General features: G+C 40.1%; 1 protein-coding gene across 2 annotated transcripts in view; it reads left to right on the top strand.

Annotated features, from left to right (window-relative positions):
• Window positions 1–210: 210 nt before the first annotated feature.
• Window positions 211–20,109, top strand: part of MAPKBP1 (mitogen-activated protein kinase binding protein 1) — a 57,666-nt gene continuing 37,767 nt past the window's right edge. For both annotated transcript variants that reach the window (XM_037161728.2, XM_037161729.2), the window contains exons 1-2: window positions 211–313; window positions 789–1,009. In XM_037161728.2, coding sequence (XP_037017623.2) covers window positions 893–1,009 — 117 coding nt within the window. In that variant the 5' untranslated portion in view covers window positions 211–313; window positions 789–892. The remainder of the gene's footprint in view (window positions 314–788; window positions 1,010–20,109) is intronic.

Consider the following 20,109-nt stretch of genomic DNA (forward strand, 5'->3'; position numbering starts at 1 on the left):
TCTGACCTTTACTCGAGGAGCATTATCCTCGACTAAGTTGCGTGGAATCCGTAGTGCTTGAGTTCCCAGATCCTCTGCTTCTAGGTCCTCCCATTGGCCACGCCCCCACGAGTCTTATTCGTTGGCTCTTGGAACGCCCTTCTCGATAGAGACCGCACCCGCCTCGGCCCCGCCCACCCAGTCGGTACTTCGCGTTTTGGGCCGCTTGTGCTGCCATAGCTGCTGCCGTTGCCGCAGCGGCCGCCGAGCTGAAACCGCCGAGCGCGATGCCTGAAGGCACTCTGAGTGCTGCGGTCCCCGGGCCCCGGGGCTGGTGAGGCTGGTTCCGAGCGGGGGCGCTGACGAGTAGCAGGGGCTTCTTAGGGAGGTGAAAGCGAAAGGTCCCGGGCCGCGGTGGAGAGCCAAGAGCGAACGCCAGAGGGTCGGGCGTGGGGGTGGGAGGCTACTGTGCTGAACGGGGTGCCGGGCCGTAGCTAGCCCTGTGGCGCAGAGTGCGCCCGCCGGCGCAGGTACTCAGGCCCCCTGAGGGATTCCTTGGTGGCCTCGGCCATGGGAACAGTTGGAAACTAACGGGAACCAGACCAGCTACCAGCTACTAGCCCTGCTAGGTAGGGCCCATCCATCCCTCCAGTTTAAACGCCTCTAGCAAGCATGGGCCTGTCCTTCAGACGGCGTAAGGAACGGCGCAGGGCTTGAAGGCGGGGGATGAAGAGAGGGGAAAGGGCAATAGTTAGATAAGAGCGGCAGACACTGCAGGGCAGACGGTAAGGTTGCCTCTGCCATCTCAGGCCAGTGAGAGGGTATACTGGAAGATCCTGTGGAGTGGAAAGGCAGTACTGCTGTTGAGACGAATCCCAAGATTGGGCCAGGAACTGTCCCGGGGCTCCTCATCATGATGGCCGTGGAGGGGTCAACCATTACCAGCCGGCTCAAGAACCTGCTTCGATCCCCATCCATCAAACTACGCAGGAGTAAGGCAGGAAATCGGCGAGAGGACCTCAGCTCCAAGGTGAGTCCTAGTATTGGGAACTGTCCTTTTCCAACCCTCCCCTGCTGTGCTCCTTGTTCCTCTTCCTTTTTTTGGGGGGGCGGGGAGAACTAGAAGCTCCTGCAGGCTGTAAGGGATCAACTGCGCTCACCTCCGCCCCTCAGGAAAACAATGATTTAGTTTTAGGTTAAAGGAAACAGAGCAGCAGGGGTGGGCATGCTGAGATTCATTCATGGAAAGAGGATTAGGAGGAAGAAAATCTGGATTGTTTCACTACAAAAGAAGTCTGTGCTTGGGGAAGCCAGTTGATATGCTATGACTCAGTTTCTCTTCTTGGAAGAGAATAGTGGAATCACATATCTTGTGAAGGGCAAGCTGTGATTAATGTAGCTGCCAGTGTTAGTGTCATAGATGGGTTATGTAAGACAGTAGTAGCATAAAGAAATATGCTAAACACCTAGTCAGAAACATTGGCTTGACAAATGCTCTTGCTCACGGTCAAAATTATTTATTTCTTCAAGAGACCTAAATTAATTTAACTGGAGCTTCTTGGCTTCTTAGGAATGATAACAACAAAACAGTTCTCCTGGTTTGCCCTTGAGCATGGCTTATCTCATTCACTATATGAGATAAATTCACAGTTCGCTCTCATTCACAAGAGCCACATCTCATTCTGCTGCACAAGTTCCTCAGAGGCCAAGTCCAGTCCCTTTCCATCCTCTTAGTTGTGTGAGTGTTGGTCTTTATGTTTTCTTCAACTTTGTTGAGCCCCACAACTTTGGGAGTACAAAACTGACTAAATTTATTTAATCCTGGAGAGATTCTAGGTCTTTGTTCCCACAGGATCAGATTAGACATTTGTATCATCCTATTAGCAGTTTGTAAACACAGTAGTGGCCTTGTGTGGTACAGGATTGCTACAGGGAGAGGTATTTGAGACAGGCAGTGTTTTATTGCCTTGCCTGTATTTCTTCAGAGATGAGCAAAGCCAGTGAGGAATGATTTTGAGTTCTAATGTACAACATAGCAGGGTCCTGGAGGACTTAGTTCAGATCCCTATCCCTTAACAAAACCTTAGTTAAGTTTGATCAGAAGGCGAATAGCTTTCCTGCATATTCTCAGAAGTCATATTAAATTGAAATTGGCCACAGGTTCTATGGCAGTGGAGATAGTGACTTTTCCAAGAACTCTTTTTGATTAATCATTGTTCATATTCTCCAGATGCAGAAGAATGAGCCTGAAACTTAGAAACTTTCTTAGATTTGTTCTTTTCACTCATTTTTTTGTGTTGAGTCATTCTCAGTGCTGCAAACGGCTTGACTGATAACTTGGCAATGAGTAGTACTATTAAAGCAATCTTCTCATATCTTTGGCCTCTTTTTTTCTGATCAGGAATTGTATAGGTAGTATAAATGTGTGAGGGGAATTTAGTCTTCAGTGTTAATACTTACTGTAATTTTGATCTGGGATCCAGAAGGTACAGTCATTATTCTTTAAAACTTCCTATGTCATTTATCATTAATGCATCAACAACTGTTTATTGTGTGCCTATTATGTATGGAATCAGTGATGAGTAAAACATTATCTTTGCCATCAAAGAGCTTGTGGCTCATCAGACTTGTAGACAAATCAGATTTGTACAACATGATGTGGTAAGTGATGTCCTAGAAGTATACAAAAGGTGTTAATGTCAGCACAGGGAAGGGAACCTAAAATAGCCTAGGGAAATTATGAAAGACTCAGGGATAAGGAAGGGGATGCTTGAACTGTGAGTCCCTGAGGCAAGAGGAGAGGAGAAGCTCTCCGGGAAAACAGTGAAAAAGGACATCCCTGGTACCACCATTAAACATGCCCATTTCAAGTAGGAATTCAGTGCTTCAGACTCTTTAAACGGCTTTGATTGTGATAGAGCTATGAATAAAGGAAATACTTAGCTGAAGTTGAAAGATCCTTCAATAGTCTGACAGAGCAAGAGTACTTATCTTTAGCACCCAAAGATAATTTTGTGCATATCTTTAGCACCCAAAAGTAATACCGTATTTTTAGGACTATAAGACACATGAGACCATAAGATGTACCTAGGTTTTAGAGTAGGAAAAAATGTTTTGAAGCAAAAAATGTGGTAGAATATTTAATAACCTGTGACCCTGCTCCACTGCCCCCCCCCATGAGCCTGGCAAGCTACATTTGGATTATAAGACGCACCCTCATATTCCTCCCAAATTTGGGGGTGGGGAAAGTGCATCTTATAGTCTGAAAAATATGGTAGCTATCTTTGTGTGCCTAAGACCCTACAGGTGCCTGACTCCCCACTGTCCTTATGGAAGACCAAGAGATAATTCTAAAAACCTGCCTTGTGGTAACCACATAGGACTTGGTGTATAAAGCTTTGTCAGCTGCTCTAATATGTGGTGGCTGTGGATAGTCATGGTAACAGTGAGCTTGTGATTCATGGACAACAATCTCTGAAATAAAATTTGAAGGCCAAAAGGCATATATTTCTTTAAGAGGGTGGGGGCAAAGAAGGAAGTGACAAAAGGGCCTTGATGCATCTCTTACTTCAGATGACCTGCTGCTTTGAATCATGTTGTTCCTTCTATCTAAAGTAGCTTTTTCACTAAATTCTACACTTATTTTTAGCTCCAACTCTGTATTTACTAGAGCCACAGGGCCTTCTCTGACTAGCCCCACTACCTTAGAACCAACCAATTGTTCTTTTATGTATGTCTTCATTTCCAAAGGTCAAGTGTCATGTTCTTTACTTCTGTTATATCACACTGTTTAGTACAGTGTAAGGAATGCAGTAGATAATAAATAAGTAAATGAATGAGAACAATGTAAAGATGTTAGATATAGCAGGGTTAAATTTGGAATTCTAGAAGCGGAGGAAATGATCAGGAGGAGTTGATGACCTGTTTAGAAGAGAAGTCAAAATTAAGAATAATCAAATACTGAAAAAGAAACATAGGTGCAGCCTTGTTAGGTGTGAAGAGCATAAGAGAGACAAGGAAGTACATACAAGGTTGGGCAGGAGTAATGCCTGCTGCTTGGTAGGGTCATAATATGGGTGTAATAACTTCTAGTTTTAATTTGAACATTGCACCTAAAATATGGTATGCTTGAGTGTGATATTACTATGTTACAGAATTACATGTTTTTGACTTCATAATAAAAGATTTTTGTAATAAAAAGGGGGTGTTATTTGTTGCAGATGCTGTACGTGCAGAAAGTAGTGCTCATTAAAGGCTTTTTATTTAAAAAGAGACCTCGTGCCCTGGCTGGTGTGGCTCAGTGGATTGAGCATGGGTCTGTGAAGTAAAGGGTCGCCGGTTTGATTCCCAGTCGGGGCACATGCCTGGGTTGCAGGCCAGGTCCCCAGTGGGGGACACACGAGAGGCGACCACACATTGATGTTTCTCTCCCACTCTTTCTCCTTCCCTTCCCCTCTCTCTAAAAATAAATAAATAAAATATTTTAAAAAAAGAGAGAGACCTCGTTAGAACTATGGTTAATAAATGACTAAAAGCTGAAGTGAGAGCTGGTGGAGATGGGGATTTAAATTGTCAGCAAGAGAATAGTTGAGACCTGGGATTTTTAAAAATCTTACTCTAAGCGAGGGAGGTCTCTGCAGTGTAATAGAATTGGAAGTAATTTGCAGCTTTATGCTATATCTGGTAAGTCTTGAAGTATAACTCAAAGTTATCACTTCGAAACACCCTTCAACTTTGAATCCTGTATAATTAATTGTCAGTTCTATTTCTCATCTCAGTTGAGGCTGTGTTTCCTTAAGAAGCAAATGTGTGTGCTTTTGGTAGCTAACCCTCCCCCTCTTTTCTTAAAGTTTCTGAAAGATTTTTATGTGGAGGGAGCTGGGTTGTTTTTCTCTTTTAACAAGGCCAGAAATGGACTCAAGCCAAGCAGGCAAGATTTAACTTAGGGATACAAAAGCATCGACTGTGCTGGGGGTTGTTAGATTTTGAAAAAGTAAGTGAAGGAGGTTTTGAAATCTTCTTCCTCCTTAATAGCCATTAATCCAGTCTGGGTTATGTATTATCCCTTCTGGAAAGAACAGGCAAGGAGACTTGCTGCATGCTTCCAGTTCTCAGTTTTTATGGATTCGAGCCTAATGAATTCTCATATCCCCCCACTCACACACCTTCCCCCCACTTCTCATTTTCCCCCCAACTTTTCTCCTTCCTGATTGTATGGGGATACTTTGAGCCTTTTAACATGTGGGCTCCAGGAAAGAGTTTATGTAGGTGTATTAAATGGAGGAGAAAAACGGCAATAAACCTAATTTTAATTTTTGCTTGGTATTTGAGCCTAGGTATTAGTGTTGAGACCCTTTAGGCCACCTATTTGGTTGTAGGGAAACATTTATTTCTTTTTAATTTTTAATTAATTTTTATATTTTATTATTTATGCTATTACAGTTGTCCCACTTCTCCTTTGCTCCTACTTCTACCCTGCCTGCCCCCCCCACTTCCATAGTCAGTCCTCTCACTGTTGTCCATGTTCATGGGTCCTTCATACATGTTCTTTGACTAATTCCTTCACCTTCTTTCAGTCAGTCCCTCTCAGTCCCCACCTACCCCATTCCTTTTTAGTTGTCCGTCTGTTCCATGATTTTATGCCTCTGGTTCTATTTTACTCATTCATTTATTTCATTCATTAGCTTTCTTTTATAAGTGAGATCATATGGTTTTTGTCTTTCACCGACAGGGTTATTTCACTTAGCATAATAGTTACAATTTCCATTCATGCTGTAGCAAAAGGTAAGAATTCTTTCTTTCTGCTATGTAGTATTCCATTGTGTAGACGTACTGCAGTTTTTTAATCCACTTATCGACGGATGGGTACTTACACTGATTCTTAATCTTGGCTATTGTAAATAGTGCTGCTATGAACATAGAGGTGGCAAAAAAAGATTATTTTATATAAAAATAAAAACAGACTAGCCGGGTAGCTCAGTTGGTTAGAGCATCATCCCAATATGTCAAGGTTATGGGTTTGATCTCCTGTCAGGGCATATGCAAGAAGCAACCAATGAATACATCAGTAAGTGGAACAACAAATTGATGTTTCTTTCTCTCTCTTTTTAAAATTAATAAGTTACTTGATTCTAAGGAACAGTACAAAACAATCTTTTTGTCTCCTGGGTATTTATATGAAGAAACCCAAAACACTAATTCAAAAAACATGCATCCATATGTTCATTGTAACATTATTTGTAATGGCCAAAATATGGAAGCAACCACCAATAGATGAATGAATAAAGAAGATGTGGTATATATGTATACCATGGAATATTATTCAGCCATAAAAAAGAATGAAACCTTACCATCTGTGATAACATAGATGCACCTCTATAGAGCGTCTTGTACTGAATGAAATAAGCCAGACAGAGAAGGACAAATATCAGATGATTTTACTTAGGTGTAGAATTTTAGAATCTAAAGAACAAAATAAATGAACAAGCAAAACAGAAACAGACTCATAGATACAGAGAACATTTTGATGGTGGCCAGAAAGGAGGGGGGATTAGGGGACCGGATAGAAAAGAATGGATTAAGAAGCACAAATTGGTAATTACAAAATAGTCACAGGGGAATAAAGTATACCATAGGGCATACAGTCAATAATATTGTAATAATTGTATGGTGCCAGATGGGTACTAGACTTACCAGGTTAATCACGTTATAAGTTATATAAATGTCTAATCACTAGGTTGTATACTGAAACTAGTATACTACTGTATGTCAATTACAATTGAAAAATTAAAAACTATTAAGCAAAGACACTAAATCTCTAGGTTCATAAATATACCTTATCTCTCCACCTAAAGCTAGAATGCAGTTAAAGATATTTTCTCTTCCTTGCCCCTTCATTCATAGTTGAGATTTAAATTTATTTGAAGATCTTGGAACAGCAGTTTGTGAAACTGCATAGCTGATTTTCTTTTACTTTGTCAAATTCTCTTTTGGAGGAATCCTGAGAGGAAGTTTCTTAGGTTTTTCTGGATTTGAATATTCTCATTCATGCTGTGCTCACTATAATTTCTAACTTTTCTTCATACTTTTTATTAGTTTTTGAAATATGTGTTCCTTTAGTGGTGCCCCTGGTCATTTTCCCTGAAGTTTAGTTGGCTTCATTAAAGGTGTTGGCACTTAAAAACCAAAAAATAATATAATATAATAAATATTAAATTGTGAATAATTATAAAATGCTTGCCTATGTAACTACCACCCAAATCAGGAAATAGAACACTACCAGGGCTTTGGTAGTTTCTGAAGAATGTGATGCTAATGGTTTCGTCAAGGTGGATGAAGGTGGAGGTGAGGTTTTTGTCACATGTAATTAAGATGATTTTATTTTTAAAGACTAAAATACCCACAGATTTGATCCTGTTTGTTCATGTACTTTTCTTTTTTTAATTTAAATTTTATTTTTAATTACAGTTTACATTCAGTAGTATTTTGTATAGTTTCAGGTGTATAGCTGAAATGGTTATATTATAAAGTTTTATTCTTTTTTATGGCAGAGTAATATTTCATTATATATACGTACCACAGCTTTTTTAGTTCACTCGTCTATGGATAGGCACTTGGTTACTTCCGTGTCTTGGCTATTATAAGTAATGCTGCATTGAACATAGGGGTGCATGTGTCTTTTGAGTTAGTGTTTTATGTTTCTTCAGATATATACCCAGAAGTGGAATCACTAAGGTACAGGCAGTTCCATTTTTAATTTTTTGAGATAACTCCATATTGTTTTCCACAGTGGCTGCACTAATTTTCATTCTTGCCAACCTTGCACAGGGTTCTCTTCTCCACATCCTCACCAACACTTGCTTGTGGATTTATTGACAGTAGCCATCTGAAAGGCATGAGGTGATACCTCATTGTGGTTTTAATTTGCATTTCCCTGATTAGTGACATTGAACGTGTTTTCATATGTCCATTGGCCATTTGTATGTCCTCGTTTGAAATGTGTCTATTCAGGTCTTATGCCCTTTTTAAATTGGATTGTTGGGTTTTTGGTGTTTAGTTGTGAGTTTTTTTAATAAACTTTGGTGTATCATTGATGTGTCATTGGCAAATACCTTCTGCCATTCAGTAGGTTGTCTTTTCATTTTGTCAGTGGTTTCCTTTGCTGTGTGTTCTTGTACTTTTCAAGGTTCTTTTCCCATCTATTATAGATTTGTGCCATTAAACATTTTTAAGCAGTATGCTTACTGGAACTACTCCTTTCCAACCTTTGTTGTTAGTGCTTTCTGTCCTTATCTTACTTTCCCAATAATAATACTAGAAATAATATTTGTTGTGTTAATACTAACATTTATTGAGCTTTTGCTGTGTATTGGGCTAAGTGTTTTACATATGTTATCTCACTCAAATTATATACCACCCCACTATAAATATTACTCTCCCAGTTCTGTAGGTCAGGAAATCATGCTAAGAGAGGTTAGTTGAGTAGCTAGTGGTTACACAGCCAGAAACATTCAGCCACCAGTAGGTGGCTGAACTGGGACTCAGACCTGAGCTATCTTAACTCCAAAGGCTACACTTAATCTTTATTTTGCTTTCTTTCTAGGGAATCTTCATGTGTAAAACATGACAATGAGCATACGAGTGTGCCCAGTATTGCTGTATATATAGCCAAGGGTCTCATCCTGCATTCAGCTTGGAAAATGGCAGTATCTTAAAAAGTATACTTTTCTCTCAGCATTCCCTACCAGAGTTAATTTAATGATTTTGCCGACTGTTACTTTGGAGTCGTCATTCAGTAATTCTTGTCCCTCTACATCCTTGCTTGTCTTCACCTCACCCTCAGCTCCAGACTTTCTGAGTTGGCATCCCCACTTCCCTCCTGGTGGTACTGTTAGGAACCATACAACGTGTGGTGCCATGGATTTGTGAACATCAGATTGATAGGGTGCAGCCACGTGGTTCCAAATGACTGTAAGCCACAAACAGTTGGTGCTTCTGTCTGGGGTTGGAGTGGGGTGGTGGAGTGAAGTAAAGACCAACAGAAGTCTTGGTTGTTTATGTGTGTGAGTATCGTGGGACTTTAAACCATTTCGTTCTTAGTCGGTAGTGGATGGTGTAGCTCACACTCCTGATGGCTTGCTAGTGCTACATACCTCAAATCTCTCCCTCTTTACCTTGTGCTTTACCTTTTTGTTATCTCTGTAGCTGTCACTACCCACAACAGACCTTGTCTTTGAAGCTATGGAGAGTTGCTGAGTTAAAATGCCTTTTTTTGATGGAAAAAAAAACTATTTAAAGTGCCCTGTGCCAGGGTTGCCATGGATGATGACATTTTGGGTTTGGTGAACATGAAAATGAGCAAAAATGAGGTCATTTGCCCAGCTGACTCTGTTTGGCTGGGTGGGCTTCCAGGGCTGCTAAGTTCTTGAAATCAAGTGACTTGCCTGCTCACCTGATCTCAAACTTGTATCATGGGCTCCTCCTGCTACCTGAAATAGGGTGTTCCTATGAAACTTTTTGTAAGTCGAAATGGTGTAAAGCAAAGAAACTTTACTATTAATTTACGTGGAAAATTTTTTAAGTGTTTTCATACCCCCGACATAACCTACCAAGTCATACCAAATAACACACAAAACCCAAAATAATACTAACATACAGTAAAAGCAGTGCCACTCTCGCTACTCAGGGTGCACACTGCCTTTATAATAGCTCACTGCAAAACAAACACTGAATGCTATTTTTATTCTTCGCCTTTTTTTTTTTGTAAAAATGAAAATCTTTGTAGGATTTCTTTCAGTTAGCACAAATGGGCACTAATGTAAAAGTCAAGTGGCATAAGACAAACTTTTGAAAAATGGGGGTACCTTTATTATGATTTCTTTTCTCAAGTAACATTATGGGTACAAACGTATGGGGTTTTAATGCATACTTTCCTGCTGCTGTCTCAGTTAGTCCTGAGGAGAGGAAACCCCAAGCCAGATAGATTGGGGAGAGATAGCCCAGGGACAGTTAGTGACAATTGGGAGGAGCCCAGAACATGCTCAGAAACCCCAAATCTGGTCGGTCACCTCTCAGCTACTGCCTTGAAAAGCAAGCAACTGCTTACCAGGACTAAACATTGCAGCATGCAGCCTATTGGCCCACCTCCATTACCCTGATGCTTATTGGTCAGGGAAAGCATATTATCTTTGCACACCGTAATTATTTTCATATGACATTATAAACTGCTGCTGTCTTCTCTAAACATGTCCTTTCTTCTTAGGATGGCCTTCCTTCCCCAGGCTGCTTTGGTCTGTTTTGTGAGGCCCCCACAGCAGCTGTTGCAGACTTTCCCTTATAGAAAATCCAGAACTGGCTAATGAACAGGGCTTCTAAGAGTTAATGTGCTGACAGATTAATGAGTGGAGGTGAGAGACAGTGGTCTTGTAGATTCCCATTCAGATTCAGGTTCACCCTGGGACTCTGCATTTCTACCAGTATCTCAAGTGATGCCCGTGCTGCTCTTTGGGTCCTACTTTGAGTAGCTAGGCGTGTGTGTGTGTGTGTGTGTGTGTGTGTGTAGTGTGTAGTGTGTGTAGTGGAGGGGTAGTGAGACAGCTTCCTCACTTCTGAGGGAGCTGGCTTCTCTCTCATTTGTCAAATTAGAATAATGATAGATTTTCCCTAGCACTTTTGTGAGGATTCATGAGATTTAATGAATGTGAAAGTGCATTGTAGGGTCTAAAGTTTAAAGCTATTAAGGGACTGCTAACATTATTAGGGTCCATAGATTTCTAGGATACCCAGTAATTTTCTTCTAATTTGCTGGCAAGATTTTATTCCTTCAAGTTTCAGTTACTAAGAAGTATTCTTTTGCAGGTTCAGCCTCTTATGTTCCAACATTTAATCATCTTCCCTGTGCAACTTTTTATCATGATCTATCTTCGGTACCTTTTTCTCGCCAATATTCTAGCTTGTATCAACAATACTTTAAAATACTGACCAAAAGGAAGGCTTAGCAAATATTCTTTTTGCTACTAACTATTGAAATCACTGGCGTGATGAGTGTGCTTTTTAACAGCAATAGCTCCCCTAGAAATAGATATCTTTTTTCTTCTTTTGGGGTTAATTTACTTTTATTGAGAAATAACTTGGTAAGTGGATTAGACCTAGAGCAACTTTTCAGATCAAGAATTTAAGGTAGAGTGAAAGCATATTACTTTTATAACCCATTGTGTTCGGTTTCTAATGTTGTGATGAGAGTGAAATAGTCTAAATAATTTTTGCTTAAAGAAAATACATGTGAAGAATTGGGGAAACAAGTGGACTCATACCTTTATACTATTGGTCAAAGCATACATTGATGTAACTTTCTTAGAGGTCAGTTTGGTAATATCCATTAGAAACATTTATATATTTATATCTTTTCATTTACCAGTTATAATTCTGGGATCTCATTCTCTGCAGACACACCACACAGAAGTGTAGATAACTGATTTTTTTTGTGTGTTATTTACAGTAGCGAAATCTTTGGAGTAATTCAAGTCGTCATCAGTAGGAGATTGGTGTACATGCATAAAATGAAACACCTTGTGCTTGCTGAGAATAACGAGGTCCTGTATGTGCTGATGTTAAAGCATCTACAAGATATATCCAGTGACAAAAAGCAAACTGTAACAGTTTTTTATGTTAATGACTGTATATATTTTTGTTAAAATATACGGTAGTATATGCATAGAAAAAAGTGAGACTATATAAATGTCAAACTGTTGTTAATACCATTTACCTCAGGGAGGGATAATAGATTATGATTGAATATTCATTATCTACTTTTCTATATTACTGTAATGTTGGAATTTCTTACAATGAGTTTGTATTATTTTTGTAAGTAGAAAAAATCACAGAGGTAAAGGTCTCTCCATTTTGAACTTGTGCATTTAATATTTAAATCTAAAGTATTTAAATTTTGAAATCTACATATTAATCTTATTAAAGTAAGTGCGCAAATGTTTTTGAAAAACACATTTGATATAATGTGCTTTTTGATAAAAATGGGGCATAAAATATTTTCTCACAAATTCATTAACTTGTCAAATTTAAGATAATTTATTTCTGCTGTCTTCAAAGATATTTCCTTGGTTAGCTTTGGTAAGTAAAATATTTTATGGTACTTTCTGAAGTACATGAGCTTTCTAAAAAGCTTTTTTACATTACTAATACAGAGAAACATAAAGAAGAAAAACAAGTCACTCGTAATTATAACATTCAGAATGAGTACTCATTGCTGTATTCATTTCTGATTATAAAGGACCAATAAAGCTCCTTTTAACAACAGTATTATCACTTTCATGAAAAATTAATCTAATATTTTAGACTTGTTCTTTAATTATAATTTAAGTAAGACATATGTAGAGCCATGCCAAGCATGTTTTTACTAAAGTCAGGGATAAAACTGTTTGTTTGTAATCATTTAAAGCACATGGATTATTCCACTCATAACTTTCCCATTCTTTCTGAAAAAGCTTCAAAATCCTGCCTGCTTCCTGCTCCAACTTCTAGAGTTGGCTGTGAAGATCGAGAATTCTCTAGGGGATTAAAGAACTTACTAATTAAGATGAACCAAAGAGTATTCACAAATATTTTTAATGTATTAATGGATTCAACAAATATATTTTAACCACTGTGCTCCATACTTCTAAGCATGGAGTTGTATGAGACATGGCCTCTGCCTTCGAGGAAATTATAGACCAACAGGAGAGAGAAGACAGGTCTACAAAGAACTTCGGTAGCACAAGCCATGAGAATGAGACAGGTTAAGTGCTGCTGTAAGAATATCAAGGAGGGAGGAATCATTTCTGTTCAGACTGATCACAAAAAGGATCATAGGGATGTGATATTTGAGCTGGTCCTTGAAGGAGGGGTAGGATTTCTGTATGGGGTGGTGGAAGGTAAGGGCATCTCGGTTGGAATATAAATGAAAGCCCCAAAGGTCCTTTCCAGAACAGTGAGTAATCCAGATTGGCAAAAGCATACAATTCATATGGGTAAATAGTAGGAAATAGAGTAAGAAGAAAGGTAGGGCCCACTGATATAGAATTTTGGATTCTATGCTAAGACATTTATAATTTATTTAGTTGGCAGTAAGGAGCCATTGAAAGTTTTTGAGCAGGAGAGGCACGTGATCAAAGCTATGACATAACAAGATTACTCTCTCGTTATGGGACGGGAGGACAGGTTCTACAGTAAAGAGATTGATTAGAAAGCCATTGCTATATTCAAGAATATGGTGCTGAAGGCCTAAACCAAGGTGTTAGCATTAGGAATGGAAAGGAAGCGAGCATTTTATAGAGAATAACATGTTGAAGAAACCTCCCTTTTCCCAGGAGAGTCTTATGGAACAAGCTGGCATAATTGCAGGGACACCAAGAGTCGCTTCCACTCCCCTTTTTGTCTTACAACACACATTCTCTTTGCACATTTCATTCAGATAAGGAACAGTTAGTGTTTTTCCTGGTTACAAAGTTTGGAAACCAAGAGATTAAGAAAAGGCAGGCATGTAGAATTGGTGAATAAGGAGGAATTAGATCCTTCTTCATAATTAGACCTTTAGCTCATAAATCTTTGTGGTTCTGGTCTTGCTGTACAGGGAAATTTTTTTTTTTTTTAATTCAGGTTGCTTAAGTTGAGATCTTTTGTCCTTGCCTTTCTGACAATGGGATGAGAAAGGAACTGTACGGTGCCTGCTCTGTACACTCAGAGGCACTGTATTGTCTGTATTGTTAAAGTTTCTCTTTGGACTTGAGTGTGTGCTGATGGTTGTATTATAATTGAGTCCTTTAGCTAGAGGCCCCTTATTCCCTCCCTCCAGTCTGAGGTCTGATGCCCTTCTAACCTCTTTCTCCATCTGCACATGAAATCAGATTCTCCTGCTTCTGCCACTGTAATGTCAGTTGCCTTGGAAATGGGTGTCAGCTGTCCACGTTGACTATAGGTCCAGTGCCAGCTGGACGTGGGCAGGCTCTGACCATGTAGGATACTATGGCATTAGAAGACCCTCCGTTTCTCCTCTGTAATCATCTCAGTGAAGAGAGGTCAGAACCCATTTTTTAAGACCATTTCTGCTACTGGTAAGGCCTACTATATATGTATATATTTTAACATTAAAGCTAGCAGCATACGACCTTATTGGCCCTGTACTTCATCTTGTGCCCTCTGCCTTCTACCTTGGTTTTCAGACTTCTCCCTGTTGGTTCCCCAAAGGCACAGTGACTTCCCCATGTGCTCTTTCAGAAACTGCAATATTCTGGTGGTTTGAGAGGACCTGAACTCCCTCCCCAGGTCACCATGGTTTCTGGAACCAGACAGACCTAGGTCTAAATCCTGGTTCTTTCACTCACTACTTGCCTGACTTCTTCATGTATAAAATGGAGATAATGCTTGTCCTTTGTAAACTTCTCAAGAGTAGTATTAAATGAGGTAATCTTATAAGTGTCTAGCACAGTTCTTGGCACAGAATACATGCACATTCAGTAAGTGGTAGCTATTATAACTATAGGTCCTCTTTGCACAAGACCCTTTGAACCCAACAGATCTGGATGTTCTTGTAAGAATACAAGGCACATTATTTTTTCCTTGGTTTCAGGAATAGCTAAAATTTGTAAACAAAAAGGAAAATGCTTTAATTTCATAGTTCCCTACCTAATTAATCATTAGACCCACCTGGAGAGCTTTAATATGCAGATTCTTGAACCCCACTCAATGTCTTTTGATTGAGAATCTTTCAGGACAAGAGATGGGAATAGGATGGGACTGCTATCTGAAAATACTTTGTTAAGTCCCCTGAGTGACTCTGTTGCTAAGCCAGGTTTGGGAATTTTTGTTCTCTAGTCTCCAGGGATTTAGCACTGGAGAATCTCTAAGGTCACTGCCTCCGGGGCAGTGGCAGATTTGCCTTCCTTAGAAGCTGAAGTTGTAATCTCAGCACCGGAGAACTGGCTCAACTCCAACTGATTCTGAACTCTAATCCAGGGAGTGTGTTTTTTCTGTCATATTGGAAGTTATTTGTTTCTTGGAGCTTTTATGGTATACAGACAGTGGAACTGTAAACCTACCAGATGGTGTAAAAACCAGCAGCCCAGTAGAGAGGCAAGGTCTGTTCTACAGTTTCAGGGTGGCCATACTGATCCTTCCTGCCTCTGACCAAATGGCACTTTGGACTCCGAAGGAGTAGGAATGAGTAAGCTTGGACATGATACATCTCACCTCCTTCCCCCTACCCAGGCCAGCCCCTGTGTCTCTGCCCAGCAGGCTAAATCTCTGCACAAAGCCTGCTGGATTTGGGCTTCCTCTGTGGCTTTTGCATAAGCAGCAATTCTCAGAATCTGTTGGATAATCTGCTTTGTGAGATTAGAGTGTAGTGTGTGGACAAAAGAAGAGTATGGTTATTCTTAACCTGTGGGAAGGGTGGAAAAGACAGAGTGCTGTGCCTTAGGCAGGTCTGTGACTGGCTTGTTTATAGAAATAGCAAGTCCATGGTTTGGCTGGAATGACTCAGGTATTTATAACTTGTATTGAGTGGGATTGAGAAAGGGAGAATGAAGCAGGAGGAAAGGAACTGGTGGGAACAAAAACAGAGATAGGTTTCCTCCAAGTTGTTGGGGTTTCCTTTACCAGTTTGAGGTCAGCTAAATATTAGTGACCCTGGCCTTCTGTGGTTCTGGCCTCTTAGTTCCACCACTGCAGACTCCCTGTAGTGGCCTCTCAAACTAAGAAAGGAAGGGCAAATCTAAGTCACGTATGCCCCAGGCTCAAGCCAGAAGCCCTTTTCTAGCAGTGTCCTTGTCTTGGCTTCACAAACTGGATCTCTTATTGGCTGGTGCCTCTCTTCTAGCTTGTGAATAGCTCAGTTCTTGGGGGGTGGGGGTTGGGAGGAAAGGAGAGAGAGAGATAGAGAGGTAGATATAGATAGATAGATAGATAGATAGATAGATAGATAGATAGATAGATAGATAACGAACAGAAAAACTTAGAAGGTCCTGTTTTTTTGATTTTGTGTTAGGGGTCTGGGACTGCTGGGGGCCCTGAGCTCTGGCACCTATGTTGCAGATGGCTCTAGACTCTGGAGAATTCTTTCTTGCCTCCTTTACTTCCTTTTTAGCACTTAAATCTACCACCTGTCCTCTCTGGGAATTTTCTCCTTTACTGGCTTCTTGGTTCTTCCCCCTTTCTAACTGCCTGACACCTCATCTTCCTTATACTCTAAAAATAGGTATTCCCCATGGTTCTATCCTTAGCCTGTCTCTCCCTTCCCTCTGTTTTCTCCCATTTCATTATACTTTTCAAAAAAATATTTGATTTATTTATTCCTAGAGGGGAAAGAAGGGAGAAAGGGAGAGGAACATTGTTGTGCCAGCAATATATTGATCTGTTGCCTTTTGCACACCCCCAACCAGGGAGCTGGCCTGCAACCCAGGCATGTGCCCTGACTGGGTATTGAACCAGAGACCTTTTGGTTTGCAGGCCAGTGCTCAATCCATTGAACCACACCAGTCAGGGTTTATTGTACTTTCAATGGTGGTTTTCAATGCTGTGTGAATAATTCTCAAATATCTATTTCTAGTCATGACCCCTTTCCCAAGCATTAATTCTTGTTTGTGTTGCTAAGTTGAATGTTCTGTGGTTCCTACTGAATATCTCTGAAGCACCTTAGATGCAACATGTATAACACAACATCACTGGCTCCCATTCTTCCTTTGGAATCCAGACCCAAGTCCTCTTTTTGATCTTGGCACCATTTCTTTTCATGGCACCACCTTATTCCCTATCTGTGAGGTTCAAAATTTGAGTTGTCTGTTTTTTCCTCTCAGACTTGTACGGTGCCAGTCTTGCCAATTCTGTTTGCTTTGTCACTTTTGAATCTGGCATTTCTTTTCTACTCCCATTATTTTTGTGCTGATCTAGATTCCATTACTTTTCACCTGAACTATTGTAACAGCCTCCTGATTGGTCTTCTTGCTTGTGCTGTATGTCTTATATACATCATCACCGAAACATAGTTTGATTATGTCACTGGCTTGAAACTGTTCAGTGGCTTCCCAGGCCCAGAGATGACCCATTTAGTTTGCTGTTCAAGGTCTTCCTTGTCTGGTTGCAGTCTGCCTCTCCTGACTTAATCTCCAACATAATCTTTGCTTTCACTCTTGCTCACCTGCTCTGTTATTTTCTTCTTCCAAATTCTTGGTCATGCAGCTTCTTCTACTGAGAATTCTTCTTTGTCCACCTGTCAAAATCCTGTCCTCACTGCAAAGCCAAGGCCAAATATTATCTCACCTTGCAAGAAAGCTTCCTTGTCTCCCTTTTCGCGACCCTGTTCAGAAACCATCTCTCTTCCTCTTCCCTGAGCAGTCTGTATCTTTTTCATGAACCTTGTAACCTACTGGATTGCTTTGTAGTATATTACTCATCTTCCTTGATGGATTTTGAGTGTAGAGGGTAGAGTATGTGTATTCTTTACCTTAGGATCCCTCATAGCCTCCCAGTGGCTTTCACTTTTTGTAAAACAACCCACATGAAGAAATGACCCAGTACACAAACACACACACATACTGAACAAAAGCTTCATGACCAGTACTTATGCTTACAACATGCCATGAGATTTATTTTCAACTTATTCATTATATACTAAATTGATTTCTAGTCCCATTAATAGGCTTAAATCTGCATGTTGAAAATACTGTTCTCTCTAGTATGAATGAGTAGTCCTATCTGTCACCTCTGAGCCACCTGTTTTTTCCATCACCTTTAATGAAAGCCAGAAAAGCACTTAAACAGTTGGCTGTATTATTTTTTTTCTCTCTTGGGAATAGGCTATTTTGAGGTTATCACTTTATCTCATTATAGTGAGGGGTGATTTTGCTTTCTTGTTTTCTCAAGAGGATACAGTACTGCCCTGCCTAATGCATGGTGAGAGTGGTGGGTATTCAAGTCCTCCTTCACAGTATACCTGCAGTAATTCTGTCCTGCAGCCTTGCTTCCAGGGTAAGATGACACCTTCTTTCAGTCTTGTATAGGCTTTCTCCTATCTCAACACTCTCCACCTGCCAAAGCAAAGGCTGAGTCACAACTTGGTTATTCTTCCTGCTTTTAGGTTATGTTTTGAATGTGGAGGTGATCACTATAGAGTACAAAGTGGGTACTCCCTTCTTAACTCTTGAGTTTTCACATCTATATGAAGTGATGTTCCTAGAACTGTGAATGTATTGTGGTGATAGCTGCCTATAGCAGTTGTGTCCCAAGTCACTAGCCATAATTAGTTACCTGGACTCTATTGTGTCTTTTGGGCTATGTTTCATTGGCATTTTGGTAATGAGGGTTTGGAGCTGAAGTTCCTTTCAGAACTTTGGGACTCATCCCAAACTTTGAATTCAGCTATTTTCTTTTTTCAGTGACAATGGAATTTTATGTATTTAGTTTTAAAATAATTTTAAAAATTTTTCACTTACAGTTGACATACAATATTTTATTATATTGTAATATATTATATTAAAGTGTAAACCCCAGTGATTAGACATTATATAACTTACTAAGTGATAATCCCAGTAAATGCCATGCCCATCTGGCACCATACACAGTAATTAGAATATTATTGACTATATTCCCTATGCTGTAGTTTATATCCCCATGGCTACTTTGTAACTACCAATTTGTACTTATTAATTCCTTTACCATTCTCTCGCCCATTTCCCCCACCCCTCCTCCCATTTGGCAACCATCAAAATGCTCTCTGTATTTATGAGTCTCTTTGCATTCTGCTTGTTCATTAATTTTGTTATTTAGATTGAATAGTTGATAGATAGTATTCATTGCCATTTTATTGTTCATATTTTTCATCGCCACCCCTACCTTCTTCTTCTTAAAGAAGATCCTTTAACATTTCATGTAATACTAGTTTACTGGTGATGAACTCCTGTAGCTTTTTCTTATATGGGAAGCTCTTTATCTATCCTTGGAATGTAAATAATAGCTTTTCTGGGTGGAGTAATCTTGTTTGTAGGTCCTTGCTTTTCATCATTTTGAATATTTTTTGCCAATCCCTTCTGGCCTGCACAGTTTCTGTTGAGAAATCAACTACAGTCTTATGGGAACTCCCCTATAGGTAACTACCTGCTTTTCTTTTGCTGCTTTTTAAAAAAATTCTCGAGAGTTCTGGTCAAGATGGAGGTTAGGTAGAGACCCTTTGCTTCCTTGCACAACCAAAAGGAGGGTAACAACCAATCTGAAATCAATAAATAACCAAAAGTGCCAGAAAATCAAACCGCATGGAACTCTTCGACAACAAAGGAATTAAAGAAAAAGTCAACTAGAACAACCAAACTGGTAAGGCAGTGGACTGCAGGGGGTGACTTAGAAAAACCTGGCGATGCAGGGGACCTTGGGGGTGGAGCTGGCTACTGAGTTCCTTGGGCTGACTTAAGGGGACTTAGAGGTGGTGTGGGCTATAGCGGTTTTGGTGGTAGGAGAAGCCCCCAGTCTCACATGAGAGTCCGTTGAAAAGGGTGCTAGGGACGAGCAGGCGAGCTACATTGTTCCCTCTCTGGCCCCTCCCCAACAGGCAGGGGCACAGCTCAGCAAATAGGGTTGCCCTGCCCCCTTACAACCTATCAGCTGTGCCAAGACAAATATGGTCCAAATGAAAGAACAGAGTAAAGCCTCAGAAAGACAACTAAGCATGGAGGAGATTGCCAACCTATCTGATGGAGGATTTAAAGCCCTGGTAATCAAAATGCTCACAGATCTGATTGAGCTTGATTGAAAAATGAAAAAAAACAAATGAAGGATACCCAAAGTGAAATAAAGCAGAATGTTCAGGTAACCAGCAGTGTGACAGGAAGGAAACCTGGACTCAAAGCAATGATTTGGAACAAAAGGAAAAAATAAACATCCATCCGAGACAAAATGAAGAAACAAGAATTAGAAAAAGTGAAGAGACTCTTACAAACCTCTGGGACAACCTGAAATGTTCCAAATTATAGAGATACCAGAAGGAGAAGAAGAAGAGCAAGAAATTGAAAACTTATTTGAGCAAATAATAAAGGAAAACTTCCCCAGTCTGGCGAAGGAAATAGATTTCCAGGAATTCCAGGAAGCTCAGAT

Source organism: Artibeus jamaicensis, unplaced genomic scaffold (genome assembly GCF_021234435.1).
Source record: "Artibeus jamaicensis isolate MK-2021 breed Jamaican fruit bat unplaced genomic scaffold, CSHL_Jam_final contig_1132, whole genome shotgun sequence".
Classification (NCBI taxonomy): domain Eukaryota; kingdom Metazoa; phylum Chordata; class Mammalia; order Chiroptera; family Phyllostomidae; genus Artibeus; species Artibeus jamaicensis.